The sequence below is a fragment of the Camarhynchus parvulus genome, chromosome Z (assembly GCF_901933205.1).
Source record: "Camarhynchus parvulus chromosome Z, STF_HiC, whole genome shotgun sequence".
NCBI lineage: Eukaryota > Metazoa > Chordata > Aves > Passeriformes > Thraupidae > Camarhynchus > Camarhynchus parvulus.
In genome coordinates, this window is record NC_044601.1 from 62372239 (window position 1) to 62398185 (window position 25947).

At 42.4% G+C, this 25947-nt stretch overlaps 1 protein-coding gene across 1 annotated transcript in view; it reads left to right on the plus strand.

Moving 5' to 3' along the window:
* DCAF12 (DDB1 and CUL4 associated factor 12) overlaps positions 1 to 13020 on the plus strand; it is a 28155-nt gene extending 15135 nt beyond the window's left edge. The window contains exons 5-9 of the mRNA XM_030968477.1: positions 367 to 560; positions 1648 to 1713; positions 2344 to 2506; positions 6235 to 6419; positions 7173 to 13020. Coding sequence (XP_030824337.1) covers positions 367 to 560; positions 1648 to 1713; positions 2344 to 2506; positions 6235 to 6419; positions 7173 to 7331 — 767 coding nt within the window. The 3' untranslated portion in view covers positions 7332 to 13020. The remainder of the gene's footprint in view (positions 1 to 366; positions 561 to 1647; positions 1714 to 2343; positions 2507 to 6234; positions 6420 to 7172) is intronic.
* Positions 13021 to 25947: the final 12927 nt, after the last annotated feature.

A 25947-nucleotide genomic window follows, 5' to 3' on the forward strand; every position in this document is an offset into this window, starting at 1 on the left:
CCAAGGTTGAGAGTGACAGGCTCAGGCTGAAGCTATAGTGTTCAGTCACTTCTGAGTTCATTCTGTATATGATTGTTGCACAGGGTTGTGGGTTTTGATGCATCCTAATTAGTTTGAAAATATATGACAGGGTCTAGCTGCTTGGAAACCATAGAGACAGTTGACAGCGAGTTCATAATATTCTGAACTTTACAGCTCAGTAAGATCATCCTTTTGTTAATAATAATATATGGGCACTAACAGCGTGTTCTGTTAGATTAAACTAAGAGTATCCTTTTTTTCAGACCCTATTGATAAATCCTTTTCTTAGAAAAGAGGAGTTCTGTATATGTGGAATGGACTATTCATGTGTGGACTATTCATCAGGTTCCCGGGATGGTTCTATGGGTCTCTGGGAAGTCACAGAGGATGTGTTATCCAAAAGTGATGCCAGGCATAATCTCTCTCAAGTTCCTGTCTATGCCCACATAACACACAGCGCTCTGAAGGATATCCCCAAGGAGAACACCAATCCTGACAATTGCAAAGTCCGAGCATTGGCTTTCAACAATAAGAACAAGGTCAGTAAGACAAGCAAAACAGTTGAGAAGTCCTAAAACTGTCCCTGTGTATTGGAAAAAATAAAAAGTAAGCTAAATAGAATATGCCAGAGAAGCAAGTTAATATCTTTTTTATTTTACATCCTTGTCTTTTGAGGCAGTGGTTTTAATCTGCAACATCTGCTTCTGCCCCAAGTGAATGGAGAAGTCCAGAAGGGGAAAAAAACCAACTCCAGACATTTTAGAAGGCACAGTTTTCCTGTGGGTTTGATTTTAGATTTGCATCCTAAGCAGGGGAGTAAAGAAATATTTACAAGAAGCCAAGAAAGCACCAAAACATCTCTTGCAGCTTGAATCCCATTCTTTAGTGCTTTTTCTGCTTTCCTTCACATTCTGTGAAGACCAGCTAACATTTAACAGTTCCTGTTTCAATGGCTGAATCCTTTCTGTATTGCTCAGCACATGAGGTGACTGACTCACAGGGCAGGCACTAGCGATGCTTTGGGGTTATTTTGTTGGTATTTGACAAACAGTAAATGTCAATCTCTCCCATCCTGATCTCCTGATATTACTAGTGGGTGTAGCAATACATCCTTCACCACTTTTTTTTTTCCCCTCCTGCACTCAAAGAACAGAAGAGGTCTGAAGCAAAGGTGGGAGTGCTGTCTGAAGCACAGTGATCCTGTAGGCTTTATTTTTCACAATAGCTGTTAGTTACTCTTCCATGATGGAAACTTCATGTAACTTTTTCAGTAGAGTAGTGCCTGAAACTTGCTTCAGGGTTAGAATCAGCGTGGGACTTGCTCAAGAGAATTGTCAACTTTAGATTGTACTGTCTCATAATTCATTATTTGATTGCCTAGCAAGATTTATGGTTTTGAAAGTTATTATTTAGTCTTTTTCTAATTTAGATTCTACTTGATACCTGAAGTACTGTATAGCATTCTATGAAGAATAGTATAAAATAAAAATTATCTTGATAGAGCCTTTACAGGATTATGGATGAATTCAATCCAGACTCTGCAGCCTGCCTAGAATAGAGTGTGAGTTTGTAAGGATAGCTATAATACAGAAACTAACTCTCTTGTTTTTATTTTCCTTCTAATAGGAGTTGGGAGCTGTGTCCCTGGATGGGTATTTTCATCTTTGGAAAGCAGAGCACACGCTATCAAAGGTGCTTTTCTGTTTGTTGGAGTTAAACTTGAAAAACTGCAAGCAGCTAAGGCTGTTCACTATTCTTGATTTCCTTCAAATACTTGAAGAGCAGCAGTGTTAAAAACACGTAAAAGTTCTATGTAAAATGAAATGTCCTGAAATTTGGAGCTTGGAGAGGAGAGAAGCTCCGCACTCCCCTTAATTGAGAGGACAGGAAGCATTCTTAATTTTCTGCTAGTTTTGGGTTAGCTGAAATGAAATGTTGCATGGAGTATGGTGGATACTTGATCAGTAGAATTCATAAAGGAAGTTGCACTTATTTAAGTGTAATGGCATATCACACCCAGTGAATGTGATATGCTTTTTCAGCTGCAAGCTGAAGTACCTGCTAAAGAAATAGCAGCAGCTTAGAAGGATGTAAAACAATTTATTGAACTGTCCATTTTTCTTGGCTTCGGCCTTTATTGTCTCAGTTTGCTTCAGATAAGGCATGCCATTGCTTTCAGGTTTTTTCCTTCTGGATCTTATTTTTCACCTGCATTTTGTGTTTTATTTCCCTGCAGCTTCCTAGAACACAGTTTACAAAACTGTTTTGTTAACACCTTCGTCTTTTCTTGCAACAGGTTGATTTTTATTTTTTCTTTTCCAGTTACTTTCCACAAAGTTGCCGTACTGCAGGGAGAACGTGTGTTTGGCTTATGGTCAGGAGTGGTCAGTGTATGCTGTAGGATCACAGGCACATGTCTCTTTTCTGGATCCAAGGCAGCCTTCTCACAATGTTAAATCCGTCTGTTCCAAGGAACGAGGCAGTGGTAAGAAACCTGTGAAAGGTGCTTCAAATGGTTTGCTTGCAGAAGTAGCTGTTAAAACTGTAGTAAGTCAAGCTTCTAATGCACAGGAAGTGCTTTTTAGTGATTGGCTAAATAACTAGCAGTGTATGTATAGATTTGGGTTTGTGACAGTATACCTGGAGCAACCAACAAAGCAAATGTGACCAGCTCTGAAATGTAATGAAGAGCAACATCACTGCCATTAGAAGCAACTCAATTGTAAATCATCCAGATATTACTGAACTTTCAAAAGTGTGCCTTTTTACTTCTGTGTATTTTTTACTGGGTCTTATTCTATTTTTTATCATCTCAAAGCAAATGTAGTCTTTTTATCACTATTTATACTGTTCTTCCATTCTTCTCTATGAATTAGAAAAAAGGCATGTTGTCTGCTTTGTGCTACCTTATTGGGAGTATGTGCTGTGAGGGAAAGCTTGTTTTGTAATTTTAAAGCCATGACTGAGACTCCTGATTTCCTGTGTGATTTGAATGCTATTTCCTTTTCTCATGGATGCAGTATGTCCAGTTGAACCTTATACCAGGGCCAGGCCTGAGGGCTTGCAGAGTGCATGGTCCCATAAAGCTCTCTCCATATTCTTTACTATCAGGCATGAGAAGGCGCAGTGAGTGCTATATTAATCCCAGACCAGTAAGTTGCAGTCCTTACTTAGCTTGTCTCTGTGCTTCCATCTCTTCATCAAGCAGGTTACCAGAGGAGGACATATGTCGGCAAAGATAGGAAAGTTTTATTTATGCAGTTACTGGGCGGTGTTGTACAGATCAGTGTCAGGGTCTGCTGTTTTCAGTTATGGGAGAAGTATGTATAATGTCAGGAGAAATCACCTGAACATCTTACCAGCAAGACTGCTTGTCCTCACTTGCTGTTAGTGAGGATTCTGTCCAGGTCCTCACCCAGACACTGCAGTGTGGTGCCCAGTGGTGGCTGGTGGCTGAAACCTGCCTCAAGTATGTGATCTACCATACTGGGGAATAATGTGTGTAGGGAGTACTTTGAGGGGTTCCTCCAGTTCATGTCTGGAGAAAGCCTTTGTTCAGGGCTGTTTTCTTTTCTGCAGAGTAGGTGCATCTTTTTACTTGGCATGGTGGTGGAGGCACATAAATAACAGTAATTCCCAAGATACTGAGTGTTTCCACTTTATATTGATCTTCCTGGGACTTGGAGTGGTGTAGCACCTTTAGAAAACGGGGTCTTTATTGATCTGTGGACTAAAATCTGATTTCAAGTGCTTTGCAGTGGTACCTGAATGTGCTTTAAGTTTCCAAATGCACCTGCTGAATATGGTGAGTCCATGTTAACTTCAGTTCACTTGTGTTGTATACAAAAGCAGGTCACAGAAAGGTGGTGGCTCAGTAAGGCTGGAGCTGGGGCTGGCTTTCCTCTGCTGTAACCCTGTTTACACAGGAAAGCAATCAATGCTTTTTAGTACATCTTGTAAGTGTTGCTTTTCATAGCAGCTGTAAAGGGAAATGCGCACCTTGGACAGTAGCTCTTCATCCATGGAAGCAATTGCTCTCTGCTTGACTGGCCTGCAGAGCCATGTTATGTGCCCTGTCCTTCATGTCCTGAAGGCAGCAGACAGAGCTTGTATGGCATAGACTCTGTGATCTCTTGTTTAGGACGTTCCACTACATCTTCATTTCTTCTGGGATCTGTAGACCATTCCTGCAGCATGCGACTGGGGCTCAATATACTTACCTAAATTACCTAGGTCCACAGGTGGTAGTGGTCTGGGAGTGTAGAACTTACTATGATAGGTTCTAGGCACAGGCTGTACTTTTAGCTTGATGGGAATGATTAATCTGAGGTACTTCAGCCCCTTAGGAGATAATTTGAAATGCTGTTTTTGAAAGCCTATTCTAAATACCTTCTCAATAGTGGGTACATAATGGATTTCTTCGGTAAATTTCTTTGGTTAGAGAAAGATCCACAATTCTTCAGCATTTTATAGCTTTCTATTAATACATTTAATTGAAAAGTAAATGCCACCTGCCTTGATTCTCCGTCACCTGTTTGTGAAGTAAGTGTTCTCCTGGTGGCTTGTCCAGATCACTTATTGGAGCAAAAATAAGAGTAGGTCCACTCTTGTGCCTTTCTCCTCTTATCCAAGTGACTGCTCTTGCTGACTGCAGAGGGCTGAAAGCTTTCTGTGTGTCTTTGCCAGAGCCAGATCTCTGTGATAGAGGTGGGAGGAAGGTCTTCTGCTGTCTTAAGTGCATTTATAGCTCTCTGAATTAAAGTGGAGATTGTTAAATGAATCTCATAATGTACATCAGTAGAGAGACAGTGGTTTCCCACCCATTAAGCTCACAGCCAAGACTTCACCCCGTATTTGGAGCAGGACAATGTGGCCTTGCCTTGTTCTAAGTCATCACGAATGCTGATGGCTGTGGATGTCACATCCGGTGGCAGAGGCAGAAGGATGAGGACATGTTTCTTGTTAGGACTTCATACAGAGGGGAAGGGGAAACTCCCTGATTGCATCCGCAGCTCCCGGTTGTCAGCTGTCACATGCACTGCTGGGAATAGTCCAAGATGATACAAGTTCTGTGGCATTCAGCCCTGCTTGGTGTGGTGACAACATTTGGCATGTGAATGTAGCTGACATAACTCATGTATTTCCTCTCCTGTTTGAATGCTTGTTTAGGCTGTAATTCAGTGGTACTCTAAAGAGAGCCTAAAAAGCCCTAGGGTATATAACCTGGCATTCTGTCAAGAAGGAGGGAGAAGTATAGATGGTGGTGGAGTTTAACCTGCATGGAAGAGTTGTTTGGAGTGGCTACACAGAACAGTATTTGCACAATAAATGGAGATGAGATAACAGGATGTTTTGCAGATTGAAAATTCTTACATTCAGAATCTCCCCAAGACTAGTTCCAAGGGATCCTTGGTTAGCTGAGCCTTCAAATCTAGATTTTGTAAGAACAAAAATTTACATTCTGTTCAAAGTAATGGAATAACTGAATTGTGCTAACATGTTTAGTTTGAACTGTACCTTACCACATACTGGTGGAACGTGGTGTTGTTTAAATGGCAAGAGTCCTGTTCTGTTTTCTTTCCTGGCTAAAGTGCTAAAAATGCCAGCTGCTAAAAATCAAGTGTGCTTTGAGAATATTTGAGTGGAGACAGATCAGGCTCATTAATAGTTCTGAAGGTATCTTATCAGCAAAGTGACTGGTGATTATTATGGTTACACTTGCTTACAGCTAGCCTGTTGATCAGCACAATGCATTTGGTGGCAGCTGGGACTTTCTTTTCTCAGATGGCCATTTACTGCAGGTTAGCAGGTAGTTAGGGTGTGAGCTCGTGGAGGAAAACAGCATGATGTTCTTCCCTCTGTTTGCTGCTATGTACTCGCTCTTGGTGTGTTCACTTAAAGGCTTGTGCAGACAGAGCAAAGGTTCTCTGGACCCTAACTGGCTGGCAGACCTGAGGACTGGTGAGGATGAAGCTTCTTATTATGTACCATTGGTGTAGCTGATGGTCTCAAAGAGTAGGGCAGTCACGTATGCAATCAAAGCTGCTGTGTCAATAGCATCAGTGGGATTTATCTGCACTGCTCTGTAGTGGTGGGAAAATTTGGGTGTTTTGGAGAATACTAATAGTTAATATTAGACATGAAGAAACAGCACTACAGAGCCAAAGCATCCCTGTTCCTTACTGCACTGTCCATCTCTTCTCTGTTTGACAGGTATCCGCTCGGTGAGCTTCTACGAGCACATCATCACTGTGGGGACAGGACAAGGGTCCTTGTTGTTTTATGATATCAGAGCCCAGAGGTTCCTGGAAGAAAAGCCCCCCCGTGCCTGCTATGGACAGAAGCAGAAATTAGGAGGAAGTGAAATTTTGAAGTTGACAACTGGGAAAGGCTGGCTGGTAAGTAGTTTGTAGCTGTGATAGAGGTGGGGAGAAGTAGACCCATTATATAGGAGTGGCACAGAGCATGAGCTAGTTCTCTTTGGACCTGTTGTGTGAAATGTGTCTCAGTCAAACAGTATTCATGTAACCAGTAACTAAAACTGAAGAGCAAGAAGTGCTGCAGAATTGCTTTCTACCAAAGCTTTATGAAAGGGTACTGAAGGTTATTTGCTTGAGTGTAAGGCATAGTGATTACAGTTCTTATGCACAGATTCATAAATGAACTAGATTTTATATCTTTGTATTTTCAAGTGTAATCTAACTTGTGTTTTTCAGAACTTCAAACAGAAAACAAATTGTCTTTCTTTAAAGCCATGGTAATCTAATGTGGTCCTTGAAGCGAGAGAGTTTGAATTTAATTGTTTGCAGCTTTAGAAACTGTGGCTTCCTAAGGCACTGCCTTGGCAGGCACTTGAGTTTGGTTTCCTGTACATTATCAAAAAGCAGTTAATGACTTTGTTTAACTTAGCTCTATTACCTTTTGTTGTATCAGTGCAATGTCCCCTCACCTCCCCGTTCCAATGCCTGACCTAAATATTCTCAGAAAAAGGTTCAGGACAAGTCAGGTATCTTTTAGTTCACTTTTATGAAGCTTCAGGATTGTTAAGAGAAAATACCCCTTTTTAGGCTCTGGAAGCTACCTAATGCTTTTGTGAAACAGGGTTTTGGGTTTGTTTGGCAACAATAATGATCTAAACTTTCCCTTAACAGAACCATGATGAAACCTGGAGGAATTATTTTTCTGACATAAATTACTTCCCAAATGCTGTTTACACCCACTGCTACGACTCGTCTGGAACGAAACTGTTTGTGGCAGGAGGCCCTCTTCCATCAGGACTTCATGGGAATTATGCTGGTCTCTGGAGCTAATGATAACTCTTCATTCTGATGCTGATCGTTACACAGATTTCCACTTTCTTTTCATTTTTTAAACAACAAAATTGTGTGATGCCATTGATTCCTGATTTAAACACAAGTTATTTTTTTGGCAGAGTTTTCTGTTGGTCTCCAACAGTTTTGTACATCTTTTTGAACTAGTTTTTTGCTTTAACCTTCTTGATCCTTTATATGGAGGGGTTTTGAAGTCCTTTTTTATTGTATTTACTCCAAATGACTCTTCCCTCCATTTAGGCTGGCTTGGCCATGTGTCCCCTCCTCTACTTTGCTGTGAGGTAGGATTTCTTTCTTATAGAGTGGTTGCTCCTGAGCTTTCTGTGAAAGTCTTGGGGCTGCATGTGTGCAGGTACTTTGTGTCAGTTACATTACCTGGAGTGAGGACTACTTGTAATTAAAAACTATTAAAAATATTTATAAGAGATAAGCTACTACTTTATCTGGAGAGCCTGGCCCTGGCCTAGGCTGATCATATTTTTTAAAAGTGCAAGTCTAATGACACTGTTTTTACATAGAGGGATATGGTAATTTTAAGCTGTACTCACTGGAGCCCAGGGGTATTAGCCTTAGGGGTATTGCCCATCAAATCAAAGTGCAGGAGTTTTTAAAAATGCATTTGTGTTTGAATGGTAATTTTCAGCAGTGCTAGTAGCAAAAATTGGTCTGTTTCTTCACTGCCCAACCCAGGTATTGGCTTGCACAACTGGAGTTTGTATAGGCTGTTCTACAGTGTGGCTGTTGCAGGGTGACATTACACTGAGGGGTGCAGAGATGCTGAGATAGAGGCTAGTTATCCAAAATTACCTTAATCCATCTGTTCTCCAGATGAAATATGGTTTCTAAGTATGGTTGTTAGGGTAGCTTATAATCTCTTCGTAAACTGCCTAAAACCTTGGACCTTTTTTATCCCAGGTTGTGGAAATTTTTCCCCTTTTTGCTATTCTGGTTGGCCATCTGCTCAAAGAAGCCAATGGAATAAATAAACTATTTTTTTCACCCAGATTAAAGAGTGCATCTCAGACTTTACTAATGCAAGTGAGCAGCTTTCCGCATAGGAGGGTATCTTGGTGTTCCCTTACTTTGCACTAGCATATGCTGTAGGAGAGGCTCAGGCTTTTCCAGAATCCCCTGCTGCCTTCTGTGTTCAGACTCCCTCCAACTTCACCTGGCACTGGGAGGGTAGAGCAGGTCCAGTGCCCTTCAGGTCCAGCTGTGAAGTGTGCCTCCCAGGGTGATGGTCTTACCCAATACTCAGCTAAAATGCAAGACTCCAAGGTGTTCCTCCTTCTGGCAGGTACCAGACTCTCAGCTCGTTAGTGATGCCTCTGTTCTCTGCTGGAATTAATGCCTTTCCCCTGACATTGGTGGAGCAAAGTGTGCCTGTGCCTCACAGCCTTGGTGCCACGTGAACAGTTGATTGGAACTGAGTGGAAAGACAAGGCTGGGACATGCTCTGTTCTCCCATCTCTGTGAGAGATCATAGCTACCACAGTTCCTACCCACAGCCCAGAGCTAATCTGCATTTGTCTTTACAGTCTCTCTCATCTTCATACTAGTATCTTCATCAGTAACACCAAGCAGTCAGCATCAGGCTTAAGTTCCAGCTGGTATGGAGACCTGGATGGAAATCCTACAAGGAATGTGCAGGTCCCTCTCATTGCGGTGGAAATCCTGGCAAGAGAAGAACTCTCTCCCAGGTGTGCACCTATCCCAGAAGTATAATTAGCACTGAGCATTAACACAGGTGCTTCACAAGCAGATCTTCCAGTGTTTCATAATACCATTGTGGCCTGGTTGCATAAACTGCATCAATTCAAGGTACTGTGTGTATGGCTAGACAGGCTTTTCTCTGAAAAGGTAAAATTATATACCATGAGGTAGCTGCTTTGGTTATTTTAGGGGCTTAGAAAAGTGGAAATATCTGAAGAAAAACAAGTCTTGGAGAAGAATGGCAGGATTTGTGTCCTTACAGCTACTGGATAAGATAATTCTGTCACAAGAAATATGTTCTGCTTTGCTTTGTTTGTTTGTTTTTTAAATTTCGTTTGGTTTGAAGTTTTTTGCTCTGTTTTTTTAAAGAAACTAGACACTTGAGTCTACCTGAGTGTCCTCCAGTTCTGCTGAATCAACAGGTAATATCTGGGCATTTAGTATCAGCAGTGCCAAAGGGAGACTCCTGGTCTGGAAGTTCTAGCCCTGGTGTTGATCTATTAATTGAAGCATATTTTAGGCCATGATAGGAGGAAAAAGACTATCTGTATGGTCTTCAAACACAAAGGCTGATTTTTCTGCAGTCTCTAGGTTACTGAAGAGGCACCACTGGAAATTGTCCCTCCCTACTGACTGTGATCTCCACAAGTACCTCAATATGTGCTCCTAAAGCCTGGTAATGTGAGTGCCCTTTTTTTTTTTTTTTTTCCTTCATACAAGGCTCTGCACAAATCTCAGATTAATCTGGAAAATTATGTAAAATGTCGCAAGTCTCACATGCTTTTGTGTATTCTGTTTTCAGGGTGCTTTCTTGCAAAAATAACTTCTCACAGTAAGGGAGCCCTCCTTGTTCTGTATGTAAATCCCCACCAAAAAAAACTAGGAACCAAACCAGATAGTGCTGCAAGCACACAAACAATTTGGACCAGAGATAACTTAATTTTTAGCTCGTTTCAGTGGTTTTAAATGCTTACAGCAATATAGATATTAAGTTTCAAAATATTTCTCTGGTTTGTCATACAAAACTTTTGTTCCAATCACTGTTAGAAACGGAGGCATAGAAAGATGATGATGATGATATGCCAATTGTCCAAAGATAAGTAATAGGAGAAAAACTGATTTTTTTTTTACTTTGATTTTGTTGCCCTCTTGGGTTAGGTATCTGCTGATCATGGTTAGAAGTGAGTGGGTTTCCCATCCAAGCGCAGGAATGGCTGCAGAACAGGGAGCTTCCAGGCTCTGCAGAGAAGCAAGTTGAGTACATAACTGTTCAAAAGCCAGATACACCCTTGCAATGGAGTGAGCTCAGTCTGGTGACTGCACTTCTGTAGCTTCTGGAACAGCTTGCTGTGCGCTGCTGAGACCCAATGACATGCATATAATCAGACCATCTTATCTTTTCCGCTGTTTCTTCAAGATTTCCCTCCCTCGATCTTCCCTGCTGAATGGTTTGTTTGAGGCTGCCTCCTCCAACCCAAATCACACCAGTCTTTGCTGTAGCAATATTGCCCTTGCAGAGGTGACCTCTACTGAGCAGGAACAGGCTTGCTGGCATTTTGTCAGCCTGTGCTCAAGACCTTCAATTTGCTTTAGTTTAACTCAGTATAAGTTAAAGGCTGGCTCAGACTGTTGAACAGGGCAGTAGCCCTTGTACATGTTGGACTGAAATGATTACACAGTAGCAGTCTGTTCCACATGGGCAACATACTCTGGTTGATCTCTCTTGAAGGAGAGAACTTTTAGCATAGCATGCCTTCAGACTGCTTGCTATTGTCTTCTCAGTCATATGGGATCTTGTGTGCTACCAGTAAGTTTAGGAGATTACCATGTTAATATAGGTATTTTTGAGTATTACATTTTCAGTATTCATGATAGGTAATCAAACTAGTGACTCAGTAATGGGTTTCTTAATACCTAACTTGTAAATACTGAGTAGTAACTCCTCAGTAACAGCTGGATGGTATGTCATGGGACATTACTGAGGAATCAGAAGCTACTTTGCAGTGTTGGCTCGAGCAAGTAACAAGGGTTATGCTCACCCTCTTCACTAAACACCTTATTCCTGTAATTCCTCCAGGTTTCTCCCTTGTACAGTCAAGACTTGTAGGGAGAATTGCTAGCGCTCTCCTCTGGTGCTTTCTGGGATTGCAGTAAAGAAGTGAGTCCATTTGTTTGATTCCCTCATCAGTGCTGTTGGTGTTAGTTTGAGGTGAGTAAATTACCAAAGAAGAGTTGATAGTAGGTTTATGTTCCTAGTCTCAATTGTTCATTCCCCTCACAGATGCATTTTTAAGAACATTGCAAGAGTGCCCAGTGATATTGCTGGACTTAGTCTGTTCACAAAAATTACACTCATATTGTGGGTGACTCTTGTGACTGTCTTCATGAGAGAAACTCCTGAATTGCATTAAGAGGTTTATATTTGCTGCCTCCATTTTAGGTCTTTGGCAGCTTTTTGTATCTTAAGGATTAAGATACTTGGGGATCATTCTCTTCCAGAATTTCATCCTATTCCTTCACCTGAGCACTTGCTTTGTCTATAGCTTGCAGCTGAAAAATTAACAGATTAAATTTATGATCCAGCTATGTTGAGTGGTGCTTTGCTGTCTTAATTTGTGCCACTCAGCTGAGAGGCATTTACAGGCCTTTTGAACTGCTGTGCCCTCACCTGGTGCAGGCATGAAACAAAGCAGGCTTGCCTAGACTCTTCACGAGGTCACTTGTTTGCTTAGTTTGCAAGAAACCAAGGACAGGTGGGCTGTCAGTTACTGCATGTGGGAAAGCAGCAGTGTCTTTCAGCAACCAGGTGAGAGGTCTCTTTTTACTGGTCTGTTACCCTTAGTTTCAATAAATGCACTTTTCCAAGGTGTCTGGTATCTTTTCACATAGCTACTTTTGCAATTGCTGCTATGACTGAATTACTGGACTGGGGTATAGCTTGTTCCTAAGGAAGTCTGTTGCAGAGCTGTGTATTATGCTGGTGGAGTTGATCCTCTGGCCAGCCCATGCTGAGCCAGGAACTCTTGAGCTACCAGGCACAAATATTTTAGCCAAATGAAAATCCCTGTATGCCCTGCTGGCCCCCCTACAGTCTGAGCCCATGGTATGACCTCAACTTAAAATGCATTTCTGAGTGTTACAGTGCCCTCAGTAACTTATTTGAAATTCTCAAGCAGACACCCCAGGACAAGGGAGAGTGGAAGAGAGAACACAGCCACATCTTGTGTGAGGTGCTCTCCTTTGTGCAAGAGCACTTTTTGTGGTGAGCATGGGCAAGGAACACCAGAAAAACAGTAAAAGGCAAACAGTGTTTGGTATGGCTCTCAGGACTCCTGAAGAATTTAAAAACTAAAGGGGATATGTAAATGCCTAATCAGAAACATCTTTGAGAGATTAAGTATATATCCCTGACATTCCTGTGTTTTTATTTTAATAACTCTGTTTTTATTATAATAACTCTGTGTTATTTTTCAAGGATAAAATTAGGAAGTATCTTTTTGCTTGTGATGTTGGGTTTTTTAATGAAAACCATGTGGTACTTGGCTAATTAAAAGAATGCTCTTGCAAAAAGGAATCTTCCCATTTTCTAACAGCCTTTCCCACTAATACCCTGCTGGGAGCAGTATTGTCTAAGAAAGTGCACAGAGATTTAAAATGGAGTTGACAGAGTTGGGAAAATGTGGGCTGACTGTTTCTATACCTAAAAAACCACCAACACTTGATTGTATACAAATTGTGGTTGCTGTACTGAAACTGAGGGTGTATAAAACCCCTTGCAACGTACTGCAATGTCTTCAGTCCAAGATTCTTTTGAATTGATTCTTTTGCCTTCAGGACAAAAGATTTAAGAGTCAATACAGTGTTTTCTTAGGAACTGCTTTTCCAGATTCCCTTACTAAAAGGGAAAATTCAGGTGCTGAATCTTACAATCACATTAAACTTGTACTTTTTATTTGCCCATTCACCTGGTCTCTTTTCATTTTCAAGGCCTCCCACAGTCTCAGGGTATAAATCACTATGACTCATCCAAATAGTACCGAAACGGACCAACCAGAGGTTAATGTGCCTTTGTCTTCTGGTACCTTGATCTTTATAAGTTTGATAATTTGTCACTGTCTTAGGGCTGGGTACATGCATTGTCTTTTTCTAAGATGTATGTGTTGAAATTGCAACAGGTTTGTACTGTTATTTGTGACTTGTTCCATTTATGTTAGGTTGTGATGTAGACAAATCAATGCACTGGTTGGTCTTGGTATCAGTCTTGCCAGTGACACCTGTCAGTCCTTGCTTTTTGTGTTCATATGTAGATAAATGCTGGATCTTTCCACTGCCTGTGGTGCATAAGATGCACAAAATACACAACGTGTTTTAAAATGTGCAGTGATCATAACTTGTTGCCTGAAGGTAGGATGTTCTACGGTGAACTGTTTTTAATGTTTTTTTCCCAAACATTTTAATAAGATCCAAAGCCTTGAGGAAAAAAAATGAGAACTTGCTGATACTTGATGGCTTTTGTTCTGAATCCAGGGTCTGATGTTTGTTAACAACTCCTACAAATCCACTCATCGAACAGAGGCTTTCTCAGCTTGTTTCTGTCATGAGCTATATCAGAAACAGCACTGAATCCTGAACTATCACAGAAGCTGTCAAGCAAAGTAGTAACAGCTCTCTTCAAATATTACAGTGCACATTTTTTAACTGTAAGATAAACCTGTTCCAAGTTATTGATGCAACTTGCAAATGGAACACTGCGAAATTGCAGATAGTATGTGAAACCAGCCTGTCTGCACATGGGGCTCAGTGTTCTGTTACCTTGCAAATTGTTTCTCCTCTCTGAAAAGGTGGTTTTTGTTGTTATATTTTTCAACACAAAGACATTGCATTTGGCTTAGTTTTCTAAAGATATATTTGTTTACAAACCTCAAACTGACATCTGGTATTTGGCCTGAGTTTCTAACTCTTACGAATTTAGAAAATACAGTACAATTGATACATTATGTCTCATAAGAGCATGGAAAGAGGAACATATATATCTTCACTTGCTGTGGCCTTCCATGGACATGCCTATGCATAATTAACTGAATTACAGTACTGCACTCTGTTGATCCATGAGGTTACCTTTGTATTTAGAATCAGCACAATTAGTCATCAGTATATTGACATTAATACATGGTCATGGAGCTCTAAGGTCTGTGTGATTTCTGTGCTAATAGTATCTTTTCTCTCTGTACTGCAGTGCAGACTTACTGTGGAGTTCTTTTTGCTTCATGCTAATTTCAGAGTTCCTTTAAATTCATTGAGGTGCTGTTTTTAAGACAGTCACTTTTCTGAGTAGAACAAATGGATTTAACTTAGTTTTCTACCTTTAGCATCTTCCTCTTCTCCCGTTTCTTCCTAGTTCACCTCTAGTGATGAGTTCAAAGCTGTCTGCCTACTCTGAAAATCATTGAGTCATAATAAAAGAAAACCTGTAGCCCAGGGTGGCAAGATCACTCTGCTTTTACCGTAAACTTCTGTGGCTGGATGCCTGTCTTGCAAGTGGAGACTCCGCCCCTGCACAGTCTGCAGAAGCTGAAAGCCTCTTGCACCCCTATTGTTTGGTGGGTATCAGCAGATCAGGAAGTGGAGGTGCCCTGTGCCTTCACCCAGTGTGTTTATCAAACTGATCTGGAGTAGTTTAGCCAGAGAACTGGCATCTTCAACTGCTACTCAAAGTCTTGATGAAAGGTTTCATTCAGGGCAATACCAGGAGGGTGAGTTGCTGACTTGATCTCATGTAAAGGCTTCCTCCAGAGATTTATTTTTTGAGGGGGTGGAATTATAAGAGTAGGGATATGAGCAAAACAATAACTGTGTGCTCAAAAGGGAAAAGTTATTCTGATGTACTTTGGCCAGCAAGAATGACAAAGAGGTGAGCTGGCAATGGAATGTCTGAAGGGTAGGCTTTGAGGGTTTGTGCCAACATGCCTTAGATCACTGCAAATTACTTGCTCCCAGAGCTTTCAAAACTAGTGGTAATCCCTCTTCAGATGAGATGTGAAGATGGCATGCAGAAAAACCAGTTTCCCCAGTGGTCACTCAGTCTTCCCCTCAAACATTCAAGGTTACCAGTGCACTTGTCTCTGTTTGAATGAGTGACTATGACTAATGGGCTTCACAGCTGCCACCAGCCCCCTCCACCTGCTTTGTGCAGGGATGATGGAGTGAAAGGGCCTTGTCTGCGTTGTCCTCCACTTGGCTGGCTGTTGACAGTGCAGGGATGTAACAGGCCAGTTGTGATTTACAGCTTCAGCTGGTTGCTCTAGGCTTCTCTCACATTGCAGGTGTGATAGTGGGGCTGTTACAGAAAGAGCTGGTTAAGTAACTTCTGGTGGGCTTTGTCCCTCTTTTTCAAATTGCTGTCTCCAGTCTCAGTCTCTTGTCCCAGCCTCACTCACATCATGTCACACTGCTGCCTGGGACTTGAGCAAGTTCCCTGTTCTCTCATGGTGTACTATACTAGTTCAGGTATCAAGTTCTGCAAAGCCTGGGGGCACCTGTTAGAGCCATACAACGCTTTGAAAGTTCTGGGGGCTTAGGCAGTGGCTTGCTGAACTAGGACCTTGCTCAGAGTGTCCTTTTTACTCAGCTCTAGATATCTTCTTGGACTGCCATATCCCTTTCAGTCCAAAAAGGTTTGCTCCAAAGTCACTCCTGTTCCATGGAGTTGATTCCCGTACTGCTGGTTGTTGCAATTCTGTGGCTTTTGTTTTTCTTGTTTTTGTTCTGGGGTTCACTGCAAATGTACAAAACCATACTGACTTTCTCAACTCCTGAACATAGTACAGGGGCCCGTCCTGAGGCATCAGAATTACTTGTCTGCTCTCAAGGTGCACAGAAACAACAAGGATCTCTTAGACAAACAAGGAAGAAACCAGCTAGATATACACAAGTAGAAATGTATCTCTGAGTAGATTAGGTGAGGAAGCAGCTTATGAATTTTAAATATAAAAGCAGTAATTGAGAGGGGTTTTTGTTTCTTTTTTAAAAATTCCTTTAACAGAAAGTTAGGTGATGTTTTAAGCCAGTTGCTGGCTTAAGAAAGTTGCAAGGTAAACCGAGATTTTCTGTCCATCAGTGCAAAATGTGCCTCTCAACTATAATGCAAAGTCAATCTCTGTTGCTCTCTTGTTTGCAATGGAAGAAGATTATCTGAAGACTGATTAAATGTGTTTCTTGCTCTTATATAATATCACCCACACAACAGTCCTTGCTGGTCTTTCCCAAGCACTATTCAATACTATCCCTATTTAAAAACAAAACAGGGACTGCATTGAGTAGTGGAACCTAATGAATTTCCTTGGTTTGAGAGAGACCCTGGAGAGAAGAGTCCAGGTTCCATGTGTTTTAAATGTAACTTCAAATCAATGCAGCTGTTCTCTCAGACCAATGCAGCTTCCTACCTTTCCTTCCATTTACATGGGAATTTAAAAATAAATCAAGCAATACATGAGCCACTTGATGTCCTTGCAGGTGGAACATGGGTTTTTTTAAATTTGAAGATGAGATTTCTCTTGTGGAAGAATTCATTCTGTGTGCAAAAGTGTGGAGCTCAGATTACAGCTCTTCCCCCAGCTTGTTAAACGCAATTAAGTATTCTTGACTCCATTGAAGAAGACTGTGTAAAAGCTGTGAAGGCATAGACTGGAAACAATAATTTCAAATTTTAGGTCATGTGTGTGTTGCTTGACTACATGGACAATGTAACAATGATTTTTATAGATTGGTTTCCATGTGACAGTCACAAATAATTTGCTGTTTGGAGGAATACTTTTAGTAGATACATTTCCAGATCAAATTATGAGCCTATTTTCCCTCTTGCATTAACCGGGTTACTGTGTTCACATGCCAGAAAGATGTTGCTCTTTAAAGAAGCATGTTAGTGTATGTGGCAATGCCCCATGCACTTTTTAAATACCTAGACCTGTACATTCTCATCTGAGTATTGTTAACCATGCTGTAGTCTGACAGATGAATCTTTTACTACTGCCTTGTTACATAGATAATTGTAATTAACTGCAGTTTGTTTTTTTCCACTACTTGAAGTTGTGTGATCTGAAAATTGGTGAACAAAAAGTATTTGTGCATCTTACTATGGGTATCTCTAAATAAAATGTATTTGTATAGTGTGTTGGCGTGGCTAATCTTTTCCCTTATTTGCTAATATCCCATTGCAAGTAAATCCAGGGCAGTTTAAAAGCAAGTGGGCTTGTGTTTCTTACCACAGCAGTCCAGCCTCTGTGTGGACATGACTGATTCAGTGAAAACAAAGTGAATTGTTCTTTTTCCTCTACCAGTGAGCGGATTGATAACCCGAAAGCAGACTCTCAGCTTGTTTTTGGTTTTTCGTGGCCTAAACATTAGTCCTGGTTCTCTGTACAGCTGTAGCAATACTCTTTACTTCCACAGGAGATTTACCTATTGGCAGAGTTGGGACTGTTACAGCTTCAAAGATCTCCTTCCTGTTCATTTGATACCTCATTTGCTCTGAGGCAAGAGTTTCCTTTCAACCACTTTATTTTTCTAAGAAGGACCTACCTCTTAGAAGTGTTGAACAGCACAGATAAATGTAGCTGGACAGTCAGGTATAAGACTACAGGTTTTAGGGAGATCTTGCATCTCAAAACTGCATCTGTAGCATTTCCACATATTTTCATTGCACAGGAGAGTGAGGCCTTCACACAGCTGTCCTATTTCACTGTTTATACCTGGTAAAGTTATTTTTTCAGAAGAGGAATGTCTAAGATGTCTAAATTTTATGTTGGAGGTTAAAATTCTGTGCCTAAAACCAGCTTCTGCCTCCCTATCTTCACCCTTGGCCTCATCCTGAGAGGCTAGTTTCCATGATCATGGACAAGCTCAAGCTTTGTAAGTTAAGGTTTTAAAGCTAGGTGGGAGACCATGTCTCCAGCTGCATCATCTCTGCTCCCCATAGTAGGCATTACTGATACTTGTGAATGCTGGAAGGGCAGACTTTAAATAAAAAGACATAGGAACACTGACACTGTCATTCCACTGAGCCTTCTAATTAAACTGTTTGAGAGATGCAAAGGAAAACCAAAGCCCCTGGCCCTGGAGACATACAGAAAATGATGGGTTAGAGAGGGCTCTGGCAAGCGGGTTTACTAACTCTCCACCAGCCTCAGATGCTCCATTGAGTATAGCAGTCAGATGGTGTAGGGCCTGTTAGCTGACTTACAGGACCAAAGATGAGTTCACAAATTCCAAAGCTGTTGGTATTAATTGAGCTCCTCTTGAATGCATGTCCAGCTTAAATCTCAGCAATAAAAAGACTAAATTGTCCCCAAGCAGCTAATTTTAGCATTAATCTGTTTTGTCCCATCACCTGTCTTGCAGGTCCCCTTGCTCTCCTATTCACAGTGCAGATGAATCAGTCTGTTTCCCTATGTAAGGCAGCTCACCATTTTTGGGAGAAGAGATTTTTGTCTGTTTCACGGTCAGTCTTCACTGCTGCCAAAAGGACTAGGTTCCCTCGGTGCTTTCTCACTGGCCATACCTGGCATGTGCATGTATGGCCATTGTCATTCCTGTCTGTGGAACCAAAATGAGACCCATTGCACTCCTTGGCCTGGAGTCTGCAGCTGGTCTGTGGTGTTATCAACTATGCCTTCACTGTATGCTACAAACATGTGGCAGTCGACATTACCCCTTTCAACACTCAATCTGCTGCCTGCCTCCAGCTTCAGCCCAGCTGCTGCAGGTTTCCTTGGCTGTCATCACTTCCCTTCTTGGATGTATTTTGTTTCTGATCTCTGTGACTTGGGGCCTCAGCTCTTGCCACCTGGTTGGCACTGCTGTTGCTCAAGGAGGAAGCCAAACCAGGATAAGGCTCAGAATAGTTTCACACGATTCTGTTAGCTCTTCCTAGCCATTGCTGTACTCATCCTGTCTGTTTCTGAATGAAAGATCAGGATAGTCTTTCAAATGCAAGGTGCTTTCAAGGTCCAGTAAATTAATTAATAAATAAAGAGATGCCAGGACATAGCACTTGAAATGTTTTTTGGGCAAGAGGTGGCCGATTTTTGAGACATTGAAAGTGAGAAAGTTCATAGTGTATTAGAAAACAAGAATCTCCGTGCTTTGTCTCCCAGCTTCCTCAGTCTCTCTCAAGCCTCCTCTGAAAGAACAGATGTCAGGAGGGCTTCAGCCCCCTAAAAGGCTCAAGGGACCATGTGGCCAACATGGCTTTTGGGAGGTATGGGTCAGCTGCTCTGCCCTGCACAGAGGGTCTTACTCTTTCCTCTTCACTGAGCTGTACCGTGAGCTGGCAGAGGTGAGAGAGAAGCTACAGGCCTCAAGTGCAGAGCTGTGATCAAAAGGTCAGCTAGACATTGCTTGTACTATTTGTGCCAAAGACACAAACAGAGTGAGGGTCATGTTCCACAGATGCTGAAGTGTCAGCAAAAAGATCTGTAGCCCCTGTAATCAGTGCCTGTGGGTTTTCTTCCCCTGTGTTGTCAAAAGTTTTCCTGTCCTGGGGGTTTCCTCTCTTCTACAAACCCACTGCAGTGCCTGATGCATGTTGAGTGTGAAGTACAGACTCAGTTACAACAGAAATTTTACAGATTCTAGACAACTGGAAAAAATGTGACTAAAGGTTGTCTTTGGGGAGACAGATTGACACTGTTGCTGCAAAACTCCACCCCAACAACTGCAGTGTTCCAGGCAAGTATTCACCTAGGAAGAAATTTTGGCTAATTTCTCCATGTATCTGAGTCCCAAGAAAGGTCTTGGAGCCAAAAGTGGGAGGAACGGTTGGTCAATACTAAGACAATAAGATTCACTTCCTCATGTGCTATTGTGGAAGTACTGCTGCTGAGGGCTGCTGGACACCACACTGCAGCCAGCCAGTGAGGATGCCAGTAGAGCACTATTAATTAATGATCTTGCCACTTGGTAAAACCACTTCATGGAGATTTTTTTTGCTTCCTGGAAATAAATTCTAGGAGTCTTGGGATGTGGAGACTTGCCATGTGTATTTATAGAAGCATTTTTCCTATTAATTGCAGAAAGCTTACTTTAGCTTTTTACCAGTATAAATAGGCTTTGACTCCAAAAAAACCCCACTGTCCCTGTTACCTTGTAGGCTGTTGATGTTGCACTTGGTGTTTATTTGGTTTTGTGGAAAGCTTTTAGTCCTGTGCTCTGGGCTACTCAACTTGTTGCTTAAAGAGAGGGAAACATCTGGAGCTTGAATGTATTGGTCCCATGACCTAGGTCACAACATCAGTGACTAGACTCAAGCTGGACTTTGTGCCAGTGATCCCAACCCTTGAACCCAGCAGTTCTGCAGTTCTCAATGCAACTTCACTATCCATAAACCCAGTCTGTAGTCCATCAGTTTGTCTGTGAGATTCTTTTAGCAAACACCACTGAAAGCTTTGCTCAAACTGAGCAACATCCCTCTCCTCTCCCCTCATTCATCGAGGCAGTCATCTCATCACAGAGGGTGACCAGGTCAGCCCAACATGACTTCCCCAGTGTAAATCCATTCTGAATACTAGTGCCAGTCACTGTCTTGTCCTCAATGTTCGAGGCTTTCAGTATTACCATCTTTGCAGGGCTGGGTGGAGGCTCACCAGCCTGCAGTTCCCTGGCGTCTCCCAAGTTCACTGCTTTGTTCTTGCCATTGCCAGTTACTGCATCTACAAACAGCCCTTTTAAAACTGAAAACAGATGGCTGACATTTAACCAGAGTTGGCAAATATCCTTGGACACACTATTCAAAACATTCTCCTAAAATCAGAGGATAAAAATGCTTGTAATTTATCCTAAGAGGAAGTTTGGGAAAAAACAGCAAATGGTGCAAATCCAGTTTCCACTTTACAATACTATCAGTTTGTTACCATTCATTACAGGAACCTTTATATTACCTGGAATAAGGGAGGGCTGGGATTCCACTAGGCTTGTTAAAATCCAACTGATAAAGACAGATGGTCTGTAAGTGCTGCAAGAGGCAGTGTGCAACACCATACAAGGATGTTTAAAAGACCTTCAGTGATCATCTAATGCAACTTTGCCCCACCAAGTTAAGAGCTGGCCAAGGAAACTTCTGGCTTCTTGGAGATAATTTAATCTTGGGGAATTTTAAGAGGTAGGAAGCTTGATATTGTTAGAGCAGTGACCAGGCATCTGTAGACTACTTTTTCTGATGTCACAGACAAAATAATGGAAAACTGATAAAGGACTAAATAGATAATTCAAGGCTAGATACACAGCTAATGTCAAACAACAAGTGTTGTATGGAAAACAAGTCTGTTAACGATAGCCTGTTTAATTCTTAGAAACAGTTGCCTCGTAGGGATAACAGTGGGTAGGCACATCAGAAAATGAAATCAAGGAACATGACAGAACAAACTCAGCACTCACCATTAGAAGAGCATGCACTAGACAGGTAACCCCCCACTAGCATCCTTCTTAAATAGGTGTTTTAGCAGGGCTCTGCAGGATCAGTATCCGCCTCAGACATGTGGAACTGTCTTGATAATCTGGAAATAAATACAGATTCAGATAAAATATTTTCTGGAAAAGGTTGAAAGAATGGAAAATAACAGTAGAGTTAAGGTGGTTGTGCAGAACAATTTCAGATTCTGGTCACATGAAAATGTATCACCTTTTTCATACAGTCAAACTACACAGTAAGAAAACTTGGACCAAGGTCTGCAGGGTCCACCTGGAGAAAAGGGTCATCTCCAGGGACACACTGTCTCTAAAGAATGATCAATCAGCCCAACATAAATTCCAAGGATGATGCTGAGACATGATGGACTAACGCAACCCATGGATGTTAGGAATTGAATGGCCTGGGCTTTATGAAGGCTGGACACAATGACATCATTATCCTTCCTGCTTTCACCATCATGAATGGTATCTCTAGAAGGGCTTGCTTCCATAATGTAAATGGCAACTCTTTCAAGTACAGTTGTTGCGGAAGCTCTGCTTGTACAGGCATATCAACACAATCTAACACATTAGATCCGATTTCTTGGGAGCATCTCCACAAGTTTCACCCCACATCTAAATGCAGCAGTAACCCCAGCTATGCCCAAAGATAACATCTCTCATTATAAAATCCTTGTAACAGTTCTCTTGAGAGAACTTCACTTTGCCACCAAAATTTTCAATTATTCCATTATACCTAGGGAGAATTCCATATTGTGGCATCCCACTCTTCAGGAGAAGGGAGCACCTAAGATTTGCAAATGCTTGTGGACAAAAGAAACAGCAAAAGTCGGAGGGTCTAGAAAATCTAGAAAATCTTAGATTACACACTCTGCATGGAAATTGTTGTTAGTCTCTGATGTCCCATAAGCACATGGCAGTGGGTTTAAAATAAAGGAGGGATGTCAAAGGGAAGAGAGAAAGAGAGCAAGCTGTATTAAAGAGGAGGAGAAAAGAAGGGACAAAGAGAAAAAGAGAGATCAGCAATCCTGGCTCCATTGCTGATGCAGATGATGGGGTGTTCAGGGTCCTGGGGTGCACACACAGGGCTTTGTGGGGGTACCTTTTTATAGATAAGTTTCCCTGCACTGGAAGTAAGTTTCTCCCTTTCTGTGTAATTTAGCTACTGTGGAAATGGGTTGGAGGCTTCAGGGTATTTGGTGGTCTCCATATCCTCCTACATGCCTGCTTCTTGACCTTGTTCCTACACCTGTGCTGCGTTGTGCTAGTCTCCAGGAGCCAGGATAAGGATGTTTGTCTCAGAAAAGCACTGCTCTACCTCCATGTGGCCCCTTCTCCAGCCATGTTTTGTTCATTCTCCCAGTGTGTTATTGCTAACAATCCCTGGCTGTTAGTACCAACAATCCTTGGCTGGCTCCGCAGCCACCTGGCTATCAGTGTTTGAGATTAGCCCTATTATCTTCCGGGCTTCTAAACAGGTTCCCTGCAAACTCAAAGTCAAGACTGGTTTCTTTATACTGAGCCTCTCCGTTGCAGAGCTTGTGTACCTGGATTATGTTGACTTTCTGAGGCTAGTGCAATGTATTCTGGAAAAGGGTAGTGCTGTTGAAGAGGTGTCATCAGGGTCAGGGCTGTGAGACCAGTTTGCAGCAGAGTAATTTTTTATTAGACCAAGTGATGTAAAAAAAGAAAAAAAAACAGGGCACAAAGAAAATAAAAACTTCAGAATAAATAGCAAAAAACTGCTCTGAACTTCAGTTCAGTCAGACCAATTGTCCAATGATTCTGAGGGGGAGGGGTTGGTAGTATGGAAAGTGGAAGAGAGCATTTGCAAGAGGGAAGACAGTACTGCCTGAGCTTGTCAAGAAGGGATGATTTTACTGCAACACAGAAGTAGAACAGACTCTTGAACTAGGAATGGGGAGATATTCTTAACACAAGTAGTTTTCCCCACTCACAAATGTGATAGGGAAGGAAAATGCCAAAGCACCAGAATAGTGATGTCCAGCCTGTGGTATGTGAACTGCAGCCTATTTCAGAAATCTGCAGAAAGTGACTGAGAAAGGCTATTCCAGCTTACTGCAGAATTGTTTATCTGGATTTGCACCTGCACCAGACCGTTATTTACTGGCTGGAAAACTGAAGAGGTTGTAAATCCTTGTAACAGCAGATAAGAATCCTGACACAGGCAGTAGGCAGAGCTTGCCTGCCAGGCCTGGTCAAACCTTCACAGTGTTTAGTGCAGGGTCTTCTCTCCAAGTCTGATGTACTGAATCACAGTATTGAAAAGACACCTGAAAGTGAGTCCTGTAACTGATCAGCATCTTGGCAATTAGAACAGAGCACTAAGCATCATGTCTAGTCATTTCTTGAACACTCCTACCACCTCCCTGGGCAGTCCATCCAAATACTTCACTACCTTTCAGTGAAGAAATTCCTCCTGATCAATATTTGGAGTGAAGGTCTTCGTTCCAAAGCCTCCATCACATTATTCCTTTAGCTCTCCTCTGGAAGCTTTGTCAGTACAGTATCCCATTTTCTCATTTATATTTACTCCATGTACAGCAGAAAGAGTGTACAACACTTTGATCCTGGTATCCCTGCTCAGTTTTCTCCCATTCCAAATGCTCTTGGGCTGAATTCTGTGTGATTTTCAGAGACATATTCCAGCTGGCACTACACCATCTGACAACAGCATCCCAAGAGCTCTTAGCCTTTGTTGTTTTGTGCTGCACATCAAATTTCCATCTTGATTATCAAAGGATTGCCAAGCCATGATGGAAAAATGCTAACAATACTGATTAAATCCACACAGATTATGGAGCTGCAGACATGTTTGTCACAAAGCTTGTGAAACTTTGTTTACAGCTGTAATTAATTGTCCCCCTGCTATAGTAATAAAACAGAATATCAACAGCTGCATCAAGAAAATCAACAATACCTGTGCACTGTTTGGTCTGAATTTCAATTTATTTCAAAGGACCCTCTATCTTACTGAGAAAAAAAAGAACAGGGGGATCTTGCAGCTCCTCAGCAGTAGGATCTGTTGTAGCTCCTGCCCATCTATGCACTAAGTGTCAAGGATGCAGACTGGCTAAATCTGTCTACTTCATGCAGAGAAGGCAGAAACATGAAAAACACAAATTAATTTTTAGATACTGTTTAGGGTAAAATCAGATTTCATGCCCTTTCTACTTTCATGGAGAATATGGGCTTAAGGGACAGAGGATGAGCAGTAAAGGATAACAGACCACAGCAAAGGTCAAAGACCATGGGACATCGTCACTGGTGGCAACAAGGGCTGAACAATCTGAACATAACCTTCACCAGCCCTGCCTGCTCTGCACCAAGCAGAGAGCAGCTTCCACGCAGGGTAAGTAAGCCTGGCTTTAATATGTCAGGCCTTGCAATAATGCCCAAAAGGTAAGGACCGCTGCATTTTCGGCAATTAAAGGTGCTGTACACGATAGAAAAAATAAACAACAAGAAAATGCCTAAATGGAAGAAACATTTTTGTTTGTGGTTTGGTTTTTTTCCTCTCCTGACTCACAACCCAAAACTCATCTCAGGAGTCAAGTTTTATTGACTATCCTTTCTTGCCATCTGTCCTTTTATTGTTTAGACTGCCAGAAGCTGCACCAAGTTCTCTAACACAATTCTGCTGTACCATCCCCTCCCTATTCTCCATTAATCCCCACCATACTTTACTTGACTTTCTCCTCCTGTAGTGTGGCTATCTTTTGTCCTGGAGTTCTCTCTATGTCAACAGGGTGCCTCCTTTGTGTCCATCCTCTCAAAAGGAGATGTTTACATTAATGTAAGTGCAGAACTAGTTCTCAAATGCCCTGTTCCTAAGCCACCCAGGTCCCTCACCGGGCCCCGTCAGGGCACCCCTCAGAGGGGCTTCTCAGGGCGTCCCTCACACGGTGTCCCTCACAGGGTCCCTTGGAGGGCTCCTCAGCGGAATCCTCACATGGGCTCTCACGGGGTCTCTCGAGGGGTTCCTCAGGAACTCGTGGGTTAATTCCCGCGGCCCCTCCCGAGGGGCCCTCTGGGCGTCCTTTACTGGGGTCCCTCCGGGGATTCGTCACGCAGCCCCCGGAAGTGGGGGAAGTCCCTCAGCCCGGTCCTCAAGGGGTCCCTCACGCGCCCCCGGGGAGGGGCTCCGCGGCCCCGCCCCTTCCTCCCGCCCTGCGCGCGCCGAAGGAGGGGCGGGGACCCGGTCACGTGAAAGCGAAAGGAGGCGCGCGCTGCTCACGTGGTCACCGGGAGGGGGCGGGAGGCAGAGGCGGAAGGAAAACGCCGGTGGATGGGCGCGCGCGGGCGGTGCGTGAGGGGCGCGGGGCGGGGCTGCGCGAGAGCGCGTCGCATTGCGTGGCGTCACGTCACGTCACGTCACGTGGGGAGGGAAAACGACCCC